At 39.9% G+C, this 25,059-nt stretch overlaps 1 protein-coding gene across 4 annotated transcripts in view; it reads left to right on the forward strand.

The window, feature by feature from the left end:
• Nucleotides 1–6,573: 6,573 nt before the first annotated feature.
• Nucleotides 6,574–25,059, forward strand: part of mcf2lb (mcf.2 cell line derived transforming sequence-like b) — a 33,228-nt gene continuing 14,742 nt past the window's right edge. Inside the window, exons 1-4 of one of the 4 annotated variants that reach the window (XM_016673086.1) lie at nt 6,574–7,091; nt 17,600–17,683; nt 19,904–20,018; nt 22,831–22,921. In XM_016673086.1, the coding sequence (XP_016528572.1) occupies nt 6,935–7,091; nt 17,600–17,683; nt 19,904–20,018; nt 22,831–22,921 (447 nt within the window). In that variant the 5' untranslated portion in view covers nt 6,574–6,934. Of the gene's footprint in view, nt 7,092–10,869; nt 11,421–17,599; nt 17,684–19,903; nt 20,019–22,830; nt 22,922–25,059 lie in introns of those variants that run through there. The other 3 variants (XM_007555491.2, XM_016673084.1, XM_016673085.1) reach the window with 3 other exon arrangements.

Consider the following 25,059-nt stretch of genomic DNA (forward strand, 5'->3'; position numbering starts at 1 on the left):
AAAACTGAAACCAGAGAGAGACTGAGAGCTGTTGAGGAGAGCTTTGTCTTTCTTCAATTTCTGCCAGGAAATCAGCTGTTTTCATCCAAACATGCACAGGTTTCACACTAGATGGGTAAAATATACAGATATTGACATTTTGTACATGCAAATCTTCTTATTGTAACAGTGAATATGAAGTGAAATCTTTTCCAAATATTATTGCTTCTTTCAGAATAAGAATTATTTTCTGTATTCCGGTTATAAGAATGCTTGTGGATTAGTTTGTAAAACACTGAAGTTTTCTGCAACTTCTTTAAAGTTAAGACCACATTGTCGTGGCCCTGTTCAGGTGTATTTTTGAAGTGGATATGTTACGTGCAATTTGAAATAAGAAATGTAAAAATGTGATAAAAATACATTTTTGTGTTTATTTGATTCCTATTCAAGACACTTTGATAAGAATGACTATATATGTAACATAGGCGACTACAGAGTATCTTTGTTTACATTTTTGGTTGGTGGTGTGCCTTGAGAGTTTTTCAATTAAAACAGTGTACCTTGGCTCAAAAAAGGTTGAAAAACACTGAATTAGATAATCAAGAACCACACTCCATACCAGTAGGAGGCGGTAATGCTACTAAAAGTTTGGTTTTTTGTTGTTTTTTACTTGACTTTTAGTAGCAATCAAAAGCAACAAGAAGAAGAAGAACTCCATGCATTGCCCAAGACAAGAGTCGTTCATCAGGTCTGTAAGGTTATTTGCGGGAAACAACGGATAAATCAGCGTTAAAGCCCAAGTCTTTCTCAGCTACAGGAAGAATGAGGGGCACAAACTCTGTGGATGTGAGTGTGAAAGTTGTGAAGGACACATTTTGTACATGCAAAAGCAGGTGAGTAATGAGATAAATAATAAAAGCTTATAGAAATCTACCTTCAGGAAAATGCCTAAAAATAAACATTTGTATAAAAAGGTGCTTAATGGCGACACTGATGGAGGTTCAGCTCCTCCTGATAGGGGGCTGTACTTCAGGACAAATGGTGACCAGCGATTGGTCAGTTACTGAAGTTACGCCTCAGTTGTTTCTATTACTAATCTGTTTTTAATTTCTGAGAACTTAAATGGTAAAAGGGACGTCGTGTATTTCTTATCATTGTCAAAATATGTCCATTATTGACAATAGTACAAACAATTGAATTTAGTTTAGCCACAAAAATGTTAGCTTCAACATTAGATAGCTAAAATGCTAGAAAATGCTAACATGAAGAAGACTGCAGGGGTCAGATGAATAAACTTCCTTCTTGACATCGATTATAAATTTACTTTGAGTTAGACCACTTGATATGTTTTGTTGTTTGTTTTAACAGATGGCCTAATATTTTTGCTCAAGCCCCCTCTGATACATGGAAGGAGTCATGATGGATTCTGTGATGGCAAGCTGGCCTGTTCTGCTGAAGCAAATCATTCCCAAATTACTTACTGCTCTATGCTGCAAGTGTCGGGGTAAGATTATTATGGAATTTTCTGATTGGAAAGGCTCAATAGTAAGAGAGTGCTGTAGATCTTTTGAAGACATTTTATGGTTTGCAAGAGAAATTTCCTCTTGCAAATTTCTCTTGCACAATCACGTCAGTCAAACAAACAAAACAAAAAACACACAAAACCTAATTGTTAGAAAGGAAGTGAGGGATGATGCATCACATCTGAAATATCAACTCATCCACCATTTTTCTACAGCCCAGAAGCGTTGGCGTGATGTAATTGCAGCCGTCCCAGAGCTCGGTGTTCATGGCTATGTGTGAAACTGGTTGCTGCTTGTCTTCTTCCATGCAGATACTACAGTAGGCGTAACTGCAAGTCAGTGGAGTATCAAGAAGACAGTGATGCTTCCATGTGCTGTGCAGGCATTGCGTAAGTCTGTCAAGTTGTGTTTCTTAAGAGATACCCATGTAAGTAAACATCAGTTTACATCATCCGTAGCTCCGTAACCCCAGTTTAATTCAGTGGGGATACCATTGGTCATCACCTGATGGCAATGCAGCATATCTGAAGCTGCATGGCCTGTAATATTTCTGTTCAGATCATGACGCAGCTGTTATACCTTTCCCTCTCACATGATGTCGCTGTTGCATTAGCTGCTTGAACCTGCAGTGCTGGCCATTCACTTCCCCTCCCCCTCCCCGATCTGTCTGCCTGGGTCCTCACAGGTTTGCACCATCATGTGTGCTGGAGCTGAAACATGCATGTGTGAATGAGGCTGTCTGATGCTACGAGTCCTCCCCGTCTTCACCGCAGCCCCCCCTCTGCTTCGCATCCCTCCACGGACGACTCGTCGTCATTCCCGGGGCTGTCACAGCAGCTTCAGCATCCGTCCACCCTCCATTTAAGCAGCGTCTTCTCCATCCGCGAAAGCATCCATTTTTTACACTCACCATCCATCTGAACTCTCCTTCCCCCCCGTCTCTGAATTTGCAAACCGAAATAGAAAGCAGCCACGCTGCCACATCCTCAGTGACTCTTCCACGCTGCATCTCCCCCTCTCTTCCCTTCTGCTTGCCTGGGCTCATCACCGTAGAGTCTTGACTTCCCATCATCTTCACCATCATCCACTCTCTAAAGCTGCCAAGCTGTCTCTTCTTCCCAGGAAAGTGTATTTTGGCTGGACAGCTGGGTTGCCACTGTCCCTCTGGAAGATGCTTCTGTGGATGAAGACAGAGGAAATGGCTCTTGGGGAGCTGCTGGAGAGACTAAGGAGCGTCACCCAAACCATAGGTGGGTAACGACGACAGTTCAGAGCCTGTATGATGCCATTTTTACTGCTTAGCATTGCGCCTATTTCTGTAACTCTGGAATTCTATGTAATTATATGCATGCAAGCAGTGTAATTTGCTTCTTTTTGATGTTGCTCTCTCAAAATAGAGAGATCTTTTACCAGCTCCTTTTTCTTCTTTGCTAGCAGTTCATTCCCTGGGAAAATGAGCTCTTCATCCTCATTTTGAGTGTGACAGAGTTATTAGACAAGAGTGTCAGCTGTTCATGTTGAACGTTTCATCTTTACATCGTTTCATTGATACTGTATCTGACTTTTTGTTAAACACTGCAGAGAGCGATGAGGAAAGCCATGCCCACCCTCCCTGACCTCTGCATCTCTGGAAATCAAGTGCTATTCAATTCAAAAGTAGTTTATTAATCCCAGATTCATTTATTTATTCACTCTTCCAGTGGGGCGTCTGTTTATCCACCTTTTTATTTATCATCCATTTGTCCAGCCATCTGTTTTGCAGGTCCCATATTCAAAGCCAGATCACTGTAAAGTAATCCACCAAAATTTGCTTTTGTTTTCTTTATTGCACAGTTTCTTCGCAACCATTTAGGATTCTTTGTGAACTTAAATCCTTTCCACATATCCAGTATCACCGCATATGTTTATTAAGTTCCTTTTTCAAAAAACGAAAGCCATGAACATGTTTTTTTTTATAAGTCTGTCTGCTGTCTCGTCTGATCCATTTATAGAAATCTGCCTTAATCCACCCAGTATAAGCACACCATTCCCTCTCACTAGTACGAACGCACTTACATTTTCAGCCAGAGAAAATTCACATGAATTGTGAAACGCTATTTTGAAACGTGTGACTTTAAAGTCTAAAACACCTTGCAAACCCCTGAAGGGTTTGCAAGGTTTTAGTCCATCCGTTCCTTTCCAAAGTACCAAAGATGGTGAAATCATGGCAGTGAGTGGGTGGACTTGAGGAAGGAGGAAAAATATGGCAATCTATGTCATATTTTATTTTCTGTATTTTCAGTGATAAATATACAGAAATATCTTCCTTTACAGCATTTCTTATGTTACATTTCTCTTCCACCAAAAAATAAACAAAAGCTAGATAATATTGACATGTTTCATTTTGTTTACACTGATAGGCATTGAATTAGGGGAACCAAATCTACCAGCTCTCTTCTAACGGTTCCCTAAAGAAAATGTGACATGGATGTGGTGTGGCAGGAGGATGAGAGCGGTAATCAGCTTAGAGAGGAGAGCCTGACACGGACTGCAGAAGACAAAGAGGAAGGGAGAGTGATGAAGAGAGATTCACAAGAAGAAGAAGGAAAAAATACTGTTACTGGAACGATTTTGTTTTTCTCAGACATGTAATGTGGAGATGCATTTTGTTTGGAGAAAAAAGGGAGAGCCAAACTGAATCTATTTATTTCCCAGAGAAACTGTATCCACCGCGTAGTTGCCTGTTTCCGCTTGTGGTTTCTGGCACAGTTGCCTGTTTTGTTAGATGAGAATATATTCGATATTTGCAAACTCAGACAAATGGGGCGATCACATTGCTTCCCAACCTGCAACTGACTTGAGATCAAATCATTTTTAAATTGGTTGAAATCGTCTGACACGCCCAGTTTATATTTGATTCATCTCATATGAAGCTTTGGGGGGAACAGTCAAAGTTTTTTGTTTTATTTGAAGCTTAGGTCATAAATATGGCTGCTGGCCTACACCCCTGACCTGATTTTTAAACACCTTGGCAACAATAAATGTCTAAGTTTACGTTTTCTACCTTCAGTAGCAGCGTCTACACTGAAAAGTGCAACGACTTAGTAGCGCTTTGTGTGGCGTTTTCACACAAAGTATTGGGTTTTTACATTTTCAGCCCGTGGCTCTCTGATTCTAGTCGTCAATTACTTTCTCTCTGCATCTCTAGTTTTATATCACAGCTGAAACTGCTCCATCAACAAGGATGGTGCCCAAAGTGGGCTGGGTGAATTTCATTGTAACTATTTTGCAGCCATGGACACAGACAGCTTTTCAAGTGGACAGTAGACCCACTTCGAGTGTGTTTGAAGGGCAACGTCTAGTTGAATTTGTAACATTTGCAGCATAAATATGTTCATCTACACTGAGTTACTTACACTTAGGGTCGTTTTGTGCTTTCAGTTGTAAATAGCATATGTTAAATGGCCTTATTCGGCTGACACTCTATCATTAAAATGAGCTTATGCGTCTTTATTTGTGTGCTTAGACATATTTCACTTGTGATGATAGAACAGGAAAGTTGGGTAGATTGTTGAGACTCAGAAAGTTTCTCAGCTTAGCTTCACGCTGCCCAGCTGTCTCTCGGGTAAAAATCGAGTTCTCAGCCATTTTTTTAAAATTGTTTTTCAGATTCTTCTCTTTGGTATTTTCTGAACAGGAAGGTCAGTGAGGAAGTTTATAGATCAGACGTGAGTGCCGCTCTGTTTTCGGTACCATACTGTGTGGTTCTGTTTCCTATTTTTGTTGGAGGTCAGCTGAGCTGCGCGATCATCCTCTAAAGGCGGAGCAGGTGCAGAGCCAGATGGATCCAGCAGGCTGCTTTTAGTCCGCAGCTTGTTGGTCAATACCTCAAAGACAAGAGGAGCAGTAACATATCACATATTTTATAAGGAAGACCAAAGATGTTAGCTTTTTGGGGTGCATTAAGGTACATTTGGTGTTGGAGCTGTTGAAATGGGCAGTTGTTAGAGGGGGTCTCAAGTATTCATGGGTTCTAGCTTGTTTAGGGTGACTGTGGTCTCTAACACCCACAAATACCAGGGGTCTACTGTATCCATTAAAACACTAAAGTATTTTGCACAGCCTGAAGTAGGATATGACTTGTAGAAGTTGGTTTGCCAGAGGTGACTGCAGAGTCACTGGGGATGTGACTGACACAAAATCACAAATAGCATTTATTAGCTACAGGGACACTAAGTTGGGTTTAGTCCAGGATTTAAACATGCCTGCATCACGGTCATGAGCCAATACATGCGATTGGATTTGAAAAAATGTAAATTATATCAAAATGATTACCACCACCAAATGTGCCGATGTAATACTGGCTACTTTAAAAGTTGTACTCGGAGCACGTTTACTTTTCTTACCTGTTGCTAACATTTAAATGTTGAGATGCCAGCATTTATATTGAAGAAGAGTTGGGTGGACATTGAACTAGGTGTGCACTGTGAAGAAAAACATGCAGGATGGGCTGTAGATGACATATCTGTTAAAACAGCGCTGATGTTTGTGTGCAGTTGCCTCATCAGCATGCGAGAGTGCTCCTCTTTACTAAGCCTGTAAACACTGAGCTGCCTTTTACTTGCCAGCTTTAACTACCAAGCAGGGCCAAACACTGACACAAACACATAAACGTAAAAGCTTCCCGAAAAGCGTCCTCTGAGCTGAAGGAGCAATACCCCTGTGTGTTTGCTCTTTGACTCCAGTTACTCACAATATATTGACTCTGAAAGATGAAAACGTACAGTATAAAGTTTTCAGACTGTTTTGGTAGGTTGTTGTTCTTTTTTCACACAACGGGTTTCCAGTCCTTTACGTGATCCTGTTGTTCATCAGGCGTTGGATGTGTGAAAGAATTTACAATTGAAAAGCAGATTAGTTGAGGAGCGCAGGAGTATAATTAGCCTGAGAAGCAGAAGGGGATTTGCCTTCCACCGGCTGCCCTCCGCTTCTGTTGCACTCGACCTTCCTTCCCTCTTGTCTTACTTGCCGCTGCGGCAAGTAAGTCACTCAGTGGTTGCATTTGCGTGGAGGTTTGAGTGTCAGTGTGTGTGAGTGTGCCCTCCTGTTCTCACCTCCAGAGTGAACCATTTTGGTTTCAGAGGTTGTGCAGACAGTGACTCAGCTCTTTCTAATTCTGCCGGCTTTGCACAGCGCCGTTTCCTCGAGTCCCCAATGTGGCACTGCAGCGGACGCTGGGCTGGCGTTGTACCCAGTGCAGAGATGATGTCCTCGCTGAATGCATGCGAGATCCTTTGGTTGTGATCCTGACTAACTTGGCACCAAAATAGTCAGGTCTCTGTCCATGTCCGGATTTGGGCAGTGTGTTTTGGAGTCTGTTATAGAGTGTGCAGCTGAGAGGTCTCCTTGGATGCCAGTTTCTGTTTGAGCGTGAAGTCCAGCGGCCTGCTGTCATGTCCCTGCCTGAGTTTCTCCGGGAGGGTGGAGAGGCATCCTGCCGGCTCATGAACCGCCTTAGTCATCTGATCCAGAACTTGGACATCTCAGGACTGGGTTCTTCTTTCCCATTCAACCCTGCCAGTCGCAAGAACTCCTGGAGGGACTGGGATGGTAAGAGGAGGAAAACCTCTCTTGTTTGAGCATGTTTGTGTTAAAATCCTATCTGTCCACGGCTGCAACTCTGCAGTGCTGCAGATTTGTAGGCAAAGCATGGACGCAGACAGTCTGTGTGTCTGTGTCGTGCATAACATATTCATCTGGCCAACAGTTCTGCAGGGCAACATGCCCGGAGCCCCACAAAGTGTTTCCTGTGGGCTTCCCTTGTTCCCCACTGGGTCTGTTTTGTGTCTTTGTGCGTATCACATTTTGTGTGCGTAAGAGTGCATGACTGTGCAGCTTAAATAGCCTCCTCATTTTCTAGCTCACCGATCTCTGCAGCTGCACTGACATTTTTCCGTAGGAGAAAAGGACTTCTCAGCAAATGCGGCATTTGCAGCATGCAGCACCTTGCCGGCAGAAGGGCTGCTGCAATGGAAAAGGACCTGGAGGCTTCGGATTGGCATCCTGTTAGGTCGTTTCCACTTTGAGACATTGTTTTTTTTTGGGACTATTTATTTAAAGTAGGTCAAGTGCACAGCGGTAAAAAGAATGGTAAGGAAAACCAGGAAAAGTTCATCTGATTCAGAGAGAGGGATACCAATGGTACCACTTAAGTCAAGTGAGTTGATGATATCTGTTCTTTTATAGACATTCTTGCATTTGAGAGCTTTTTATTTCTTATAGGTTGCAGCATTTCGAGGCTAAAGCTTATATTCTTTAAATACCTTCAGCTGTTTTCTCATTTTTCCCCAAAGATTGCTCTCGGACATTTTGCCTTGTTCTGTTTCTGGATACATGTTTGTGTTGTAAGCTACAATTATAGTTTATACATATAGATTTTACAAGCCTAACTAATTTTGGAGCATCAACTCGACATAACGGCATGTTCTTCATAAGTAGTGTGTTTGTGCTGGAACTGCATGGTTTCCTGTGAAGGTTTTTATTTCCTTTCAGCTCTGGAAAAGTCATTATCCTTACTGAAAACACAAGAAGAATTTGAAAGGCAAATCACTATTTCTTATGCCTCTATAGACTGTGCAGCTTTTTTTAATACCTTATATTCTGAACGTTGTGAGATAACAGATTTATTAAGGTCTTTGTTTTTGTTTTTTGTTTTTTTGTTTTTTAATGATTACACGAGTTTGAATTTAGTGTGAATTTTCTCTAATCCACACAGGCTCAATTTATACACATAAATACAGCACAGTCAAGTTTTCAACTTTTTATTTGAGGTGAAGTTGAAGGAGGTCTTCCTCGTTCATTTTTCCACTCACTTTGTACGTTACAACTGTGCTGCGGACCGTGACACGGGTTGATGCTCCCACCACAGAGCTTGAAGTGGTGTTGTTCTTCTGCTGGAAGAAGTTGGAAGTTCCTGGTTTGTTCTGACACATCTTGAACATTTTGCATTTATTTTAGGGTGAGAGTTCGGCTAAGGTGGTTCAAGCTGTTGGCTGGTTCCCCAGGACAATGTTACGTCCATTAATGCACATGCAACGACTGTGCTCACAATCTCTTTATCCTTATTTCTGTCATTCATACGTGAACGTAACCGGCAGGCTTTTGGCAGTCGTCATGCTCTTATGATCTCAGTTGACCAGCTTGGCTGTATGCTACAGACAATGGTCCCAAACACACATCAAAAGTAGTTCTAAATGGCTAATGCTAGACTCTCTGAATAGCATATCCAAACCACTGAACTGAATCCTGTTGGAAACCATTGGCCTGTACATAAAAGATACGTCTGTAAAAGGAAACCAACCATTTTAGATGAACTCTACCGATTCTGTCATCCAGATTTAAGGTAGATTTGAACACTTCAAAGAGTACTTGGTAGAATAATGTCGGGTCGGTTGGCGTGCTTTTTTGTCTGTCGGCCATATTGGATTTAACAAAAATAATTTCTTGCATTTGCAGCTTATGGCCAGTAGTTGATGGTGTATTTTATGATGCATTAGTGTCTACTTTAGTGGTCTGTGTGCATTTATAACATAAAAATCCACAAGAAGCACAAGGAAATGGCTTTTAGACAGCTGTCCACTGTAGTGACCACTAAGCATGAAAGGGCATTAAAGCCATACTTTTGACCTGGCATATATTAGAGCCTCCAGGGACTATAGAAAAATGATCAATTATAATTGTGCAACCAGGCCTTTCAATGCTCTTGAAGTTTTGTGTTAAATAATTCTTCCAACCTGAAAAATATCACTTCAAATAAATAATTAAAAGCCCAAAATTTCAATAATATAATGCATATGCCACTGTCTGACTAGAACTGCTTGCTGTATATACTGTACATACAGTATATTTCAAAACTCACGAGAATTTCAGATTGAGTAAAACAAAGTCTGTTGAGGTAAAAGAGGGTTGTGTCAGATCACTTGATCCATGAATGCTCCTCTGTTTGTTTTTATCAAAAGCAAACCCAGTCTAGTCACATGTTCAGATACGTGACATATGCCTCATTGTTCCCCTGAGCACTTTGTAAATATTTGCTCCTTCACTCTCTCCAGTGGAGTTTTCATGTTATAATGTGTGATTTTAAAAAAAGAAACGCATCGTGTGGGTGGATGAATTTATAGCTCGTATTGTACCTCAGAGACCGGCGACTGCTTCCTCGTTCATACTCGTGGTTGTTTTAAAAGATTGACCCTCAGTGGTTTTAAACCACCGCTGCAGACTGACCTCAGCTCTTTATACAGTGATCTGTATGTCCACAATTTAATTAATGTGCCTTAATTGGTCTTCTATTTTTATCAGAAAATTTTTAAAACCACCTTAGCCGAACTCTCACCCTAAAATAAATGCAAAATGTTCAAGAAACGGAAGCAAAAGAAATAGTCTAGCATAGATTTGCGCGATGTTTCAACTCGGTATAAAAGTTGATGTATTTGCGCCTCTTGTTTGTTTTAAGTTTGTTAGACACTGCTCTCTAAGGCTTATAAAGCCACGGTTTTGACACTGATAGCCTCCTGTACGCCACTGTTGGCAAAGCAAACACTCATGTAAATTATCCTGCCATCCCTACACCACCTTTAAAAAAAAAACTATGCAAATTCAAGCTTACATAACAAACTCCCACAAGAGAAACATAACTTTCTCTCACATTTTAGCACCACTGACTGACTGACTTAAAGTAGATAATGACGGGGTTGAAAGACTGATATTAGCCTCCATTACCTTGCTTTGATTGAAATCTGTCTTTTCTGGGGTTTTGTTGAAATTGAATCTTAATTGCCACATTCTGTCAAGAAACGGTGTCTTTCTTTAAACGAAGTCTCCTCAGAATCGGCTCTTTCAGTGAGTTTGTAAGAACGGGATCATTTGAGTGGAGTAAACGAGAATAGAAGCGTTCAGTTGACAGGCCGTGAATGGTTAAATGGGGTTGCGGGCAGTGTTTGAAAGGGCTGGGCAGAATGGGAGCTTTGTACCTCTGGTGCACATTTCCAGAGATAAGCCAGTCGGCTATCCCAGGTTCGGCTGCCCTACGTAAATGAGCACCGAGAGCTACAGTGTTTATAACATGTTTTAGCATGACTTTCCTGCTAGCCGCAGATGTATTTTACGAGTCAGACTCGAGTTTGACAGCAGGTCGGATGCATTGTTCTTTTAGGTGATAGAGGAAACTGGTTGGGTTATCACTGAGGGCTGGGTAGAGCACTACACTGTAGCTTTTGTATGCAGGGGAGGTAACCCGAGGTTGAAAAAGGAAGTCCTTTCAGTGAGTGATGTCTGCAGGCAGTGGAGCACCTGCACAGGCTGCATGCACTTTTTTGGGGAAAGGTGGAGTCAGCATGGGAGTGAAGCTGTTCGTGTGACACTCCTACACAGCTTCATGGAGCAAATGTCGCAGAAGAGTCGCGAGGCTGGAGTAGACTACATAACAGATGGCAAACTCAAGCTTCCTCATGGAGGAGGACGTGGACCTCGGGTTAGACTCTGGGTTTAGCACGAAGGCCAACTCTGAGCTGACTCTGGCAGAACGTATGATTGTAGATTCAGATGAATGCCTAGAAAAGCAAGTCTTGGATTTGTTTGTGACTGCAGGATGGACAGAGTTTCTGTCTACTGGTAAGGAGCAGAGAGAGGGGAGTCCAGGAGGAGACGGAAAGAGACGAGCGGACGAAGAGGAGATCCGGGCTGATAGAGTTTTAGTGGAGAGCGGAGCGAATGAACGAATGATGGAAGAAAAGACGGATAATCGGACTGAGGAAGAGATGGATGAAGATCTGTATACACGTTTGGATCCTAAAGACCAGTGTGGATGTCGTCATGTTCGGATTTCTCTTGAAGAGGTGGAGAGATTCTACAAATTTTCCTGTCGTTGCCACTGGCTCTGTGGTAGGTGCTGCACAGCTGTTGTGAATGGGACTCAAAAGCATTTTAATTGTGATTTAGATCTAGAGATGCACCAATCAGACATTTGCTAAAGGTTTGACCCACTGATATGCTGGATTCAGCTTCTTGTTAAAAGCTCTAACAGACAGCAGTAGAAGAGTAGTTTTAGCTTTACTTTTATCTTGCTGTTGTGTGTGTGATCAATATTAATTTACATTGCGTCAATGAAAATGGTCATTGTAAAACGGTATTATATTCATATTTAAAAATGAAAGCAAAATAGATGGTTGAAATCAGAAAGTGGCTTTAGTATCTTATGTGAGTATTTTGTGTGGTTTGTGCTGTTAGCATGACAAAAAAACTTCATGTCATTCTTAGAGAATGTAAATTCTCACTTTAACTCTAGGACTTCTTCCAAAATTTCCAAATCAAACATGTTCCATGACACACATAAGCTGAAAACTCAAAAGGATTCAAACACAGCACTTTTACTCTTCTGAGCCTTCCTGTTTTCTGTTGGAAGTCTTGCTCTCTCTCACTCTTTCCTAAATAAACCAAAGACATTCCCTGACATGAATAAAATAGGCTTCTTTTTAAATACCTTTTGACATTTGTGTGTTTAATCCGACTAAATATTTGAAAACTTCACTGAAACTAAAACTGAAAACGGCTAACGCCGAGCCTTGTTTTTCTTTACATGAACTTTTGCGTTCAGTGATCTGATAAAGGTATCAGTCAGACCAGGTCAAGATCAAAAGTATCCAAACTCTGTTGCCAGCCAGTTTTTTTCAAAGCATCTCTTATTTATTCATCCTACAGGTTGAATAAAGATTCAGCTACGAAAATTGAGAGTTGAATACAGTCGGTGCATATTTAAAAAATGTTTTCCAGTTCTGCAAACATTTTTTCCCCACCATGACAGTTTGATAAGGAAAACTGCAGCTGCTCTGTGCTGCATCACTGTTTTTGTGTGTAAGACGCCAAGGCGAATTTATTCTTGCTATGAATGAAGACACACCTTGGAACTGGTTTGGATCTTAGTTTGTTTCAGATTGTTTCTTCTTTTGCTCTGTTTCGAAAACTTTGTGTGGTCTCACACTTTAATTATTTGATCATTTACCAGATGAGCTCTGATAATCATCACCATCACCTTAGACGCCAAACGTTTTGGTGTCATCTGAGCCGTCTCACCCTTTGTGTTCCTTCATATTGCATGACCTGTCACGACTCTGCAGACACCACTTCGCTTTATCTGTGCCTATCCTCTTCTTCACGGCCACTGCTGTAATCCTACTTATTGCTATTTGTTGCATCTCCCCCATTTTTCTGATAACATACACCTTGAAAAACCGAGCCACTGATTGTGTGGAAACTCACTCTAAAAGGCTGAGTCATGTATAAGAAAACATGCAACTTTTAGCAATATTTTTTAAATGTTACTGTAGCAGTATTTTGTGTTTTTTTGTTACAGAAGCTTGATGGTGTTTTTCATGTCTAAAATAGAGGACCAACATTTCAGTTCCGCCTTCTGGTCGTGTTTAATCTGTGTCAGTAGTGGCAGGCGGTCCAGGTGTTGCCACTGTGACCCACTAACGTTTGACTCGACAGCCATAAACGTGAGCCCGAGCGGACACTAATCCCAAACCCTGAGCCTTATTAAGAACATTAACGCTTGAATCGGCAGCTGAGCTGTGAGTTTGCGTGTGTGTGTGTGTGTGTGTGTGTGTGTGTGTGTGCGTGCGTGCGTGCGGAAGGGGTTGGGGGTCGGAAAGGAATTCTTTTGTCACTAAAGACCAGAAAAGTTTTCCTTAGTTGCAGAAAGTTACCATTTTTATAAGGTGTTGGGCATTATTCTTATCTCAATAGTGGGAAGACCTCTGAAAAACACACAAGAGTTTACCATGCTTCTATCTGATTTGACAGATTTGTGATATTGTTTTATATTTAAATTTAATTGAGGACATTTGGATGGTTTCAAACAGACTTTGTTAGTTTTCTTAGAACAAAAACAGCAATAAATGATAGATATTTTTCCTGTGTGTGGAATAGAAAGACTTCATTAAAATTTCTGAATCCGCACATCTCCTCTAAAGATTGTATTTGAAGTCCTCTAACAAATATAGTCATTTCATCATATTTTTAGAGCTGTAGGAAAAACAGAGCCGTTGTTCTGTAATCTCCACAATATCCAGACAGCTCTTTATCCTCAGTTGTGCTGTCCACATTGTGACGCTCATTATCCACAAATGAAGAAAACCTGGAACAGCGGGGAACATTTCCTGGAGGGAGCAGCCTACCAAAACTAATCCAAGAGTTCAACGACGGCCAGGAGATTAGGAAAGGTCACGGGATCTACATCTAAACCTCTCCAGGCCTCACTTGCCTTTAGTTTTCACGATTCAACAACAACAACAACAAAAAAAACAAGATTGAGCCAAAATGACATCCATGGGAGAGTCCCTGGAGGAAACTGATGACTTACCACTAAGAATAGAAAGACCTAAAAACATCGTGGTGATCCCCAACTCACTTTTTTGAAAATATTTTATGTTATTAACTTGCAACAGTTCAGCAAAAGAACATCATATTGGCAGTAAATCATGGCGGTGGCAGTGTGATGGTCTGGGTTTGCTTTGCTGACTCAGTTTGTGATCATTAAAACGGTTGTACTAAGAAAAGTGGGGCAGAAGTCCCAGTAAATAATCTTTAACCTTGTAAAGGTTAAAGATTATTTAACCTTTACAATTCCCTTCTTCACAATCGCTTCACGGCAGATGTTGCTATCAGATATAGTTGTTGGGTTTTGTGGGCAATTGTTCTTTTACACAGGACTAAGTTTGTTTGGACATCTTTTTCCCTTAATAAATAGATTCTTTGTTTGACTTTTTGCATTTACTTAGGTTAACTTAGTCCGATACTTGTTTAATTACCCAAGCAGACACTTTTTCACAGCACTTCATTTTTTCCACTATATCCATCAATAAATACTGCTCCAATAGATTTGTTTGTAATCTTAGTTATTCGAAGAACTCCCGAGCTTCATAGTGTTGCTTTTCTTTGCTGTAAAGATGTACAGGATGTTCAGTTCTCTCTCTTTTTTTTGGAGTTTATCGTTCATCTATCGTGAGATCACCCTCCGATACCGGCTCTCGTTTCACAGGAACGGCCCTCGGGACTTTTTCAATTGAGCAAGAAGTGTGGTGAAAGGATATTTACTCACGTCGATGGAGAAAATGTCCACGAGAAAATGGGCTGAAGCTGAAACTGGACATTAATGAGGGGATTTTTCAGAAACAGAATAGCCTCTTTCTGGCCTGATTGAGGGTCTGGTTTTGATGTGATATGCGTGGGAGTTTCTGGGGGTAGGGTGTGGCTGGGGGAGTAAGTGATATCAGGTCAGAGAGAGGAAACTGATGGAGGTCTCTTTGTGAGCTTCAGCGCATGTGGAGTCTGAGAGAGGCTGCAGCTTTGTGTCCGAACACCCGAGGCCACACTGACCGTTTTTAATCATGGTTGCATCGCTTTACAAAGTCACTATCCTCACAGAGATGGACGTTTATTTGCTTTGATTCACATTCGTCTGCCTTGGTGGAGGAGAAAGGAACTAAGGTTAAAGTGAGCAGTTCCTGATCCAGTCATGCTAACTACAAAATGCTAAAAGTTCAAGTTAGGTCTGATGCAGAAACAATGGAAATTTTTCAAATTAATGCTGCACATGTTAATGTAAGAGGAAACTTTGCTTAAAAACACAAAACTCAGTCAGTCAGTGTATATCATCTATACTCATTTGGCTTGAAAAACGTTTTTAAATAAATAGATTTTGGTTCTCTTTCATCTAGTGATTGAATAATTGATGATTTAACCCATTTATCTTAGCTTTACAATTCCCTTCTTCATTTTGTGTATTTTCATAACATTCACATGTGTGTATTTACTCCTTGCTGTGTAAGATCAGTGTGACCTGGGTGTCAACATCAGTGAACTCCAGCTGTCTTTTAAGATGTGAAACCATCTGTTTCAGAGGTTGTGTTGGATAAAGCCTCAGCGGTGCCACGACCTTGGCTCTGGGTCAGTTCTTATTCCCAGTTTGAACCACATGCTGCCATGTTGTCCCAACTTGCTTCCATCTTGTGTCGGTCCGTTTCGTACCCAGGCACGTCACTGGCATATCAGCAGAATTCTCTCTTTAGTTGATCAGGATAAATTGAAACTAAAAATCATACTGTAAACTACAAATTGTCTCAAAGGTCTCCAAGGTGACGAATTATTGGAAGGTTATTAACAAACAGCTCATTTTCATAACCAGGTCCAAATAAAAATAAAAGTTCAAAATTTACAAAGGATCGAAATGAGCAATGGTCCAGGTGTTGCATTCTTTCATTTTTTCTTTCATTTATTTTTCAGAGCCTCATAAATATACCTTGAAACTTATTTTCTGCCAATTTTGTCTATTATTGTCTGTATTTTCTTCACGTTTATGCGTGTATGTTGTGTTAAATCATTAGTTTTCTAATCTGTTAATAAATGATGCTGTTTTGCTTCTCTCATTGGTTGGTATCTCACTTCCTGCCACGCTGTGCCTTTAGTCCACTTTAAGGCGTTTTTACATTTATCTTAAGTAATCTTGTTTTTATTTTATATTATTTTGTTACTAAACTCAGGTAGAAAAATTATCCATCTCTTTAGGTGACTGATATTTCACAACTAAATAGTTTGTTTGGCTGCTCTACCTGGGGTCAGATTATTTGTTGTTTAGGTGCAAGAGAAATGTAGTAACCTGTGGGGGAAAAAACTACATATATCAACAAATTATAGCTTAAAGCATTTTCTGTCTTTCAAAAAGAGTCCATTGACTGGTTGTTTGGTGTTGATCGGATCAGAAGAAAAGATCAAATTGTCAGAACAATAATAGTGTGAAGCATGTCCTTTATTTAAATGCATAGTTCTTTGTTCAGAGTTGTTTGTTCACATTTCTCATATTTGTTTCAGGGTACTCCCTGGCATTCCTGTAACTGTTTTGTTGTGCTTAACTTCCTATTTTGCTTGACATTTAGATGTTCTTGATATATATATATATATATATATGCAGCTCTGGAAAAAACTAAACTAAACTGAAGCCCATTGAAAACCTCCTGGTTTTTCCACCAAATATTGATTTCTGAACTCTTCCTAAGTTAAAACATTAATATTGTTGTTTCTGAATGAATATTAACCTGTTTTCTTTGCTTTATTTCAGGTCTGAAAAGCGCTGTTCATTTTACTCAAACATATACTCATAAAATGTAAAATCAGAGAAACTGATCATTTTAAGTGGTCTCTTAATTATTTTGCAGAGATGTATATATGTGTGGCAAAAACTGGGATTTCTTACACAAACTAATTGGACATTTTGACTTGTTTAAACCTGAATAAAATAAGTTTTTTAAGAATCGCACCTTTACTGTCTTGGCCTTTACTGTCAATAACAATAGACTTCTAGGTGAATTTCACTGCAGTTAAATGACACCAATACATACAAGCTTTGAGAAAGCATTGGTCCAGTTCATGTCCAGTTGAACAGACGGCATTTCGACCTATAGTCAAATTCAGTTTAATCTTGATATACCTAGAGATATCACCTACCAACATATCTACCTGACAGTGTGGTGAAATGTGCATTGAGTTGGTGATTTTTGAAGCTGCTCCCTACCTTTAACAAGCATGTGACAACAGTGGATAGGAACTACTTCCTTTAGCAGAAAAAAGCTCAGTATTAACGGTCCGGCTTGAGATTTGCATTGCAAGGAAGTAGATGCACAAGAAGACCAAAAGACCTGAAGCAGGGCTCTTGTGACCAGGGGTTTTGATTGGACAGACTGTAGAGGAGAGTATCGTGTTAATCAGTGGCTTCACCTGTAGCTCTGTCCATTGAAGAGACACAGGAATACATCCCATGGAAGGAATGTCACAAAAACCCCAAGGAGACTTGCATTAAATATTAAATTTTAAAGAGCCACTGAGTTTTATCCCAGTGAATCAAGAGTTTTCATCAATATTCAGAATTCTGATCATTTGTAACTCGTTTAGCTGCTTAACTCTAAATGTGTATTTATCTATCAATAGTATTTGCAGATTTTTTTACGGTTTGATTGATGGATGGTTGGTTGGTTGAATAAATATTTGAATTTGCTCCTTTTTTCCAGATGAGATCATGCAGCTGGACACCAATCCCCCCCGCGCGGCTGACATCACGGCTGATCTCAGAAAGCAGTTTGCCTTTCTTTCAGGTGACGGCTTCATGTTTTTATCTTGTGGTTACATTTATCTGACAGTTACAGACGTCACTCCTGTTTCCTTTCCTTCAGTTATTATTTGTGCTTAAGCTGTGTTCGATTCATATATGCTTAGTTCACATTGTTTTATCTCTAGACAGTTAATATTTGACATTCAAATGTCATGCCTGTCCCTTTCCCTTTACTTCCTCTCTGACCACAGCGGCAAATACCTTCCGCTTAGTCGCTTCTTTCCTGGACCTATTTTTGACCAAAAATCTCACAGTATGCCTCTTTTTTTTTTTTTTTACTCCATCATCTCCAAGGATAAAAAAAAAAAAAAAAAACTGTCCTCTGTTTTTATTTTTGCGACCTTGTGGACGCGGCAGACACTGGGAACATTTTGAAAAAACCCAAAGCAGCCGCTGAAAGCATGACCATGCACTTGCTGTTGCCATGGTGATGGGAGGAGAAAAGGCAGGCGGATTGATATTCCAGTCACATGTGCTGACAGAGCAGCTGTTGCTTGGAGGGAGGTAGACGTGTGCGTGTGTGAGAGAGAGATTGATTGAGGTTGTCAAGGTCGTCAACAACAATTAGGTGTTGCAGCATCTCCGTTTCTTTTTTTTTTTTTTTAGCGTTTTATTATTTTTATTCTTTCTTCACTTTTGTGATTCTGCTAAAAATGTACTTTTTAATATTCAGAGATGCACTGACAAGGCGTTTTCTGTCTTCAATCATGTTCTCTTTTTGTTTTCTATTCATTTCATTCATTTATGTATTTATTTATAAAATGCTTTAAAAACCAAAGGCACCCAAAGTGCTCTGCAGGGCAATCAAATAATCAATTACTTAGGACTTACCTGGTAAAATAAGGGTTAAAAATGGCGACAGTTTTGTTGACTGAGGAAGTATTTTACATGGGATCCCTACATTTTGTTTTGATGCATTTCCCTAAATCGCACGCTGTTGATGCGTTTATAGAACAAAAATGGTGGAAGCTCTTAGTTTTGATGCATTAAACAAATATCAGATATTTCCGTATCTGATCTGACCCATCAGGCCCAATCAATTAGCCATTTTCAATCTTTGGCCGATTGATTGGTGCGTCTTTAATAGACATTGCCTTTTTAGAAAAATCCATTAATTCACGGTGTTTTGAAAAATGTATTATTTTTAAAATGAATCAATTTGAAAGTCTTTCTCATATCAACATGTATTTGAATTTGTATTTCAGGCCGTTTCCCATAAAATTGATCGAAACTGTCAAACACAGTTTTTGACTGCTAATTTTCAACGGTAGTACCAAGTTTTTCTTTTTTCCTGCATTTTCTGAGTTTGTCATCTTGTTCACTGCTTACAGGAAGTGAAATTAGGTCAAAGTCTCATCACTATTCCCTGTTGTCTTTTGTTGACGTTAATTCGTAACCACATTTCTATTTGACTCTTTATCATTGATTATTTTAGGTTCAGTACAATCATAGCCATATTTTATAAATATATGAGCACAGAAAAAAAAACATTTTTAAATTTCTATTTACATAGGGGTGCCATGTCTGATCCAAGGGAGCTATAGCGCCCCCTAGCTACAGCGGTGGAGCCGCCTCTGCTAATCTCAAATTTTTATGTGAGGGATCAGTTTTAAAGTAATAAAAAAACATTACAAATAGTCTTAGCAATCTCATATAAAGATATCGGTTTTACAGTATCTTTTTTACACAAGGTTTTAACTCAAACATAATCATCTAATTAATTTTATTTTAAACAGTAACAGTTTAATAAGGGCTTTGGGTGGTCCTTATTTAACTTCCTCACTATGACTCTTTTTATCAGTGGAAATATTTCTAGAATCCGGAATTTCTTGTAAGTAAAATAAAAGCCTAATAACATCCTTTCAGCCAGCTGACAAGCAGTAAACATTAGTTTTCTACATTGGTCTTAATTCACAAGGCAAACAAACTCCAGGACTTCATTTGACATCTCATTAAAATGATTTAGACCGATTTAAGCTGAAAAACGTAGCTCTTTTTACTCTTTTAATCTCATCTCGTGGAACTGTTTCATCAGCTCAGTGTAGCCTTTGATTCTTCTCCTTTCTAAATTTGAAAAGGATTTTCCTTCACAGACTAATAATAATGATGACTTCAGTTTGATCCCTGCTCATACAGCGTTTGTACAAAATTCCTTTAAATTCAAAACTGAAATGCTCAACGTTTCTCTTTCTCTGTCTTGCAGGCGGTAGAGGAGATAACGGCAGTCCCATCATTGTGTTTCCAGAGTTTCCTGCATTTGGGGAAATCACGGACAGAGAGTTTCACAACGTCCTGACCTATCTAACAAGTGTGCCCAGGTAGGGTCTGTCTCTGACCGACTGCAGCAGACGGAGGCAGAGGATGAAAATCCCAGCTGTTTTCCATACTTCCTGTTTCACAACTTGTTTTTCTTGTTTCTTATTTTTTTACGCTCATAACTTCATCTTCTCTTTCTCTTCATCCTGCTGCACTTTTGTGGTTTTTGAAAAAAAAAGATTAATTCATGGATAGGATGCTTCAAGTGAAAGCAAAACTGAAAGTGATGATGTATCTTATTAATTAAACACTCAATAAATGTTATTTGTGTGAGTATAAAAACCTGCCACTAGGTGGCAGTGGATCACAGTACTGATCTCTGTTTATTAATCAAGACGCTATAGACTCAGTGGTTTCTGAAAAATGTAAATCGTATTCCTGCTTAAGATGACTACATGCATCTACGTTTTTGCTCACAAGGTCAGATCAATTCAGGAAAGAAATGAGATCCTCAGATATGACATTTTTTACCTCCAAATATACCCACAAACATATATATATATATGTATATATCTATATATAATAAATATACACATAGTTATAACATGTACAGTTCAGAATAATCTTAGTTTTTTTTTTTTTGCATTTCTCTCTGCTTTCCTTATCCTGCCTGAAAAGCAAAAGAGCAGAGCAAATATAGAAACTGTAGTGACTCTTAACTGGTTGAGACTGAATAATGCATACAGACAACCGAGCAGAAGCCGCTTCTGACAAAAATGCATGAACTCACATGAACTTTTGCTTCCAAGGATTAAATTCGGGTTTATATGGTCTCTGGAGAAAATCCAGATTTATCTGAGCTTCTAGTCACCTTGTCACAAAGTAGAATATAAACGCTCCCTTTCATTTTAGTAAAGATTTACGATCTGGATGAAGGACGCCCCAAACATTTTATTTCTATTTCATTTCCTTATTTGATACAGATGAGATGACACACAAGCATTGGGCGTTAATCTGAGAATTTGTAGTTATTTACACCATTTTTCTGACTCGCTGAGCAATGAAGGAGGAGGAGGAGGAGAGGGTAAAGCAGAGTATCCGTTGCTGTGCCTGCAAATGTGTTCATGCAGCAAATTTTCCTCAACGCTGCTTTGCTGTTAGAGCAAAGCTTTTTACAAATCAACCCATAGCTCAAGGTGCTTCTGTTCCCTTTGTTCTGAGAACCTGGATCATGTTTGCAGCAGAAGCATCACCACACCGATTTGATAAATCTGAAATAGAATCTTATATTTGAGGTTATCCCAGATTACTGTAAATAATATGAATCAATGACTAGAAAACCACTCTGCCTGATTTGGTATAAGTATCTACATTTTTTTTTAGCAACATTTATATAATTTTGTATTTATAAACAGTCAGTTGAGAAAATATAAAAGTTGGTTTACATCAGTATGGCCCTACACAACTGCAAAGAATAGAGAAAAACAGGAATTGTACTGCAGTAATCAATCTTTTGAGGCCAATTTGTGATTTAGTAAAGCCTCTGATTCAGGCTGATTTCTCTTTTGGAAATATTGTGCAAAACATCAAGATGTTTTTTGTGGCGTTGAGGTGTCATTAATTATTCATTTAGACAGTGTTTAAGTGTTTAAAAAAAACAACACAAAGTGATTATGAAATTTATATTTTCCATCTTACTTTAGCAGTTTCCCACCATCACAAAGACAACGGTACCCTGATTGGTCGTTTCAAAAACTGGGACGGGGGTAATGCAACAATAGCTTCTTGAGATCCTTTTCAGAAACAAAGCAAAATAATGAAATTGTTTAAGTTAAAATGCATGTTTATACTATAAACGTCAAAACATGTCAAATAGAAGAATCTCATCCGGGACGGAAACTGAGGCACTGCTTCTCCCCTGGAAGGATTCTCCTTCCTTAAATAACATCTTTTGTTACAATAGTTTTTCTTTTCTTTCCCTTAATAATTTTTTTAATCACGTCAATATTTTTAATATAAATGGTCTTAACCGAGAGTTAACTCATTAACTGAGATCTGAGGATTATTTGCCCTCCTACATCTATCACTCTCTCCTAAATGGCTACTGTAGCTGTCTGTTGTTTACTTGCATCGCTCTGATTGGCTTAAGTCTTGCGTCTCCTGATCTCTCATTGGACAGTTCAATAAGGCAATATGGGCGGTGCATATGCTTAAATCTTTCATGGTCCAAAGCGTTATTCTCCATAAACTACAAACACAGCGGATCTCTCTTACCTAGCCTTTTGTTTAAACTCTTTCAACCTGGTAGTTTAGTCTGTAGGTGGAGATTGATGAATGTAACCAAATAATACTGGAAGCCATGCCTACATGGAGGCTGACGAAAGTGCCAGGAGGCTTGTGTGCACTTTTGCTGATCCTGCATCTTTGCTTTCAAACCATGCTGTGAGTTCTGCTGCTGGATCTCGCCTGTGTGGACGACGCGTTCCTCTCCCTTCCTTCTCGAAAGCGTGGGGCAGCTGTGTAGGAGGGAAGAAGTGGGAGGCCCCGGGGGGGGGGAGGCGGGGAATGCGAATGCTTACGGCTGATGGCCAAGAGATCTGGAGAAGCTTCAGAGCAGCTCTCTTTATGGACCGCACCGGCTGTCTGAGGAGATAAGGAGCAGCACAACAAAGCGGCGGTGCTGTCAGCAAGCATTTGGATTTGTTTTTTATGCCACACGGGGAAAACAATATGTATGTTTTATTTGTTTTTGCTTCTTTGAGCTGTGCTTTAAAAGGCCGTGTGATGGAGGGTTCCTCAACGACGAGCCCTCTATCTGGACCAATCTGATCGCCGCTGCTTTGTGTTGAACATTGTTCTCTGTTTTTGTTGCAGCTTGTCATCGACAGACGTGGGTTTCATCTTGGTGATCGATCGCAGACAGGACCGATGGGCGGCTGTCAAGGGGACTCTGCTTCGTATTGCGGTGAGTTTGTCTTTGTGTCTGAGCGTCTGCAGAAACGGTAAGAAATGGATATTTAACCGTCTGAGAAAGAGATCCGCACAATGACACACTTCACTCCCAGGGGTGGAAGAGATCCGCACAATGACACACTTCACTCCCAGGGGTGGAAAGTATCTGTTATGTCACAGAGAGTTTGTAGGAGAACGATCGTGTTTCCGCCACAGTTTCACCTCAAATATCACTTCCACCCTGGAGGGTCAGCAGGAGTGTGATCACTTCCTTCAATGGGCTCCTGTTGCAGCCATGATGTGCTTCCAAAGCTGCAGGCGAAATTCATCCACATTGCTACAACTTTATTTTAACTTTATTTTTAGTGTTTATTGAAGAGAATTGCAATATTTACATGGACACTGGAGAGTATACATTTTAAATAAATCTGATAATATTAGTTATTATTAACATTTGTCCATTTGTGGCCACTGTCTGCATTGAGCTTTTTCTCTAAATGAGAAAACCGTAGCAACCCTAAACTAAAGATATAAATTACTCTGAATGTTGTGCAACTTTTCCTTCAGCATCACAGCCAATCGCTGGATGTTTCTACTAAAAAAAGAAAAAAAATCTCACACAGTTCACTGTTTGGCTTAACTCTTTGTTCTCACGTATCAGCTTCTTATAAAGCCAGCATTTGTTTTGGTATAAACAACGAACTGTTGATTAGCAGTGTGGTTTAAAACTCTAATGACAGGGAGCAGCTTTGTGTTTATGAACACAGTGAAGCTTTTATTACTCCCCCGACGTATCACAGACCCGTCCTGCTAAAAACAAAACCGGCAAAGAAAAAAGGATTAAAACCTGTGCTAATTTAATTTTAAGAAGCTGCTTTCTTCATGCTTCGTGTTGAGCCGATCTTCAGGTCAGTGAATCACACATTGGGTTAAAAAAAAAAAAAGGATTAAATGCGCTATAAGGAGAATCAGAGTTGAATGCCCCCACCCACTGTTTATGGACCCGTGGCAGACTCGCTCAGTCATTTTCAATTTTATTAAGCCATTATTAATCCCACAGGGCAGACTTATACAGGTTGGAAGACTTTAATAGAGGGCCTTCAGTCAGCCCTGCAACAATGTCCTGCTTCAGATGATTCAGCTGAGCTGCTAAATGCGAGATGATGAAAGCTGGAGAGGTTCTTCAGCCTCTCTGTGCTTGTGAGGATCTGTGTGAGGTAATGAGCTTTTTCTCCTGCTGGCAAAATTATCTTTTAAGGGCTTCGGTTTTTCATCTGTGCATGTAGACATGTTTGTTTCATACAGACCTCACAGTAATGCGTTTATGGACTGGTTTCAATTAGGCCTTCAGTTGCGCTGCTGGTCCCCGATGTTCATCAGTAAGCTAGCTCTTCTTGGAGGTTTGTTTGTTTGCGTCTTGCTTTTGTCTGCCACCGAACAAAGAACCAAGAGCTACGAAGCTGTGACCGTTGGAGAGGGCAGCGATCGGACCCAAACAGCATGGCTACACGCTGCGGAAGAAGGCCAAGCGATTTTGTAGTTTTATTGCAGATCCATAGAGAAAAAAGTTCTTAGATTGAAAAGCGTCAACACACTCCAAGAAATCATGTACATTTTTCTGTTCGTCAGAAAAGTCTAATTATGTATTTTTGGTTGCTTTGAAGGTACTAGTATGGGTATTTCTTTAGTTAAAATTTAAACCTAAAGTAAACATCTGATAAAAATGAACTTATGTTGCACGTTAATTATATCTACTAAAGATATGGCTCTTTTGCTAAATAGATTTCATTAAAATAAAAAATAAAAACCTTGACAGACTTGCTTGACATGCCAATTATTCAGTAAAATGTTCGACACCGCCATTAATCATAAACACTCTGAGAGAGAGGCCATTCTTTGTTCTGCTGCAAAGTAATTTTGCATATCCCACAGACTGTACTCTTCATCCGTGAACATCCACTTTCTGTGCCTTCATCATCCTCCCTCCAGCCCCCCGGCAAGGACGAACCCTGAGTTGATTTATTAATTCAGCCACGAGAGGTTTTCCCATGAGGTTCATATCAACAACGAATTTGCCGTCACGTCTGCTTAGGTCAGCGTTTCCAGCCCGTTCAAGTGCGGGGGCCAATCAGCCGAGCCGTGCATTTAGGG

This window comes from Poecilia formosa, unplaced genomic scaffold, assembly GCF_000485575.1.
Source record: "Poecilia formosa unplaced genomic scaffold, Poecilia_formosa-5.1.2 Scaffold70, whole genome shotgun sequence".
NCBI lineage: Eukaryota > Metazoa > Chordata > Actinopteri > Cyprinodontiformes > Poeciliidae > Poecilia > Poecilia formosa.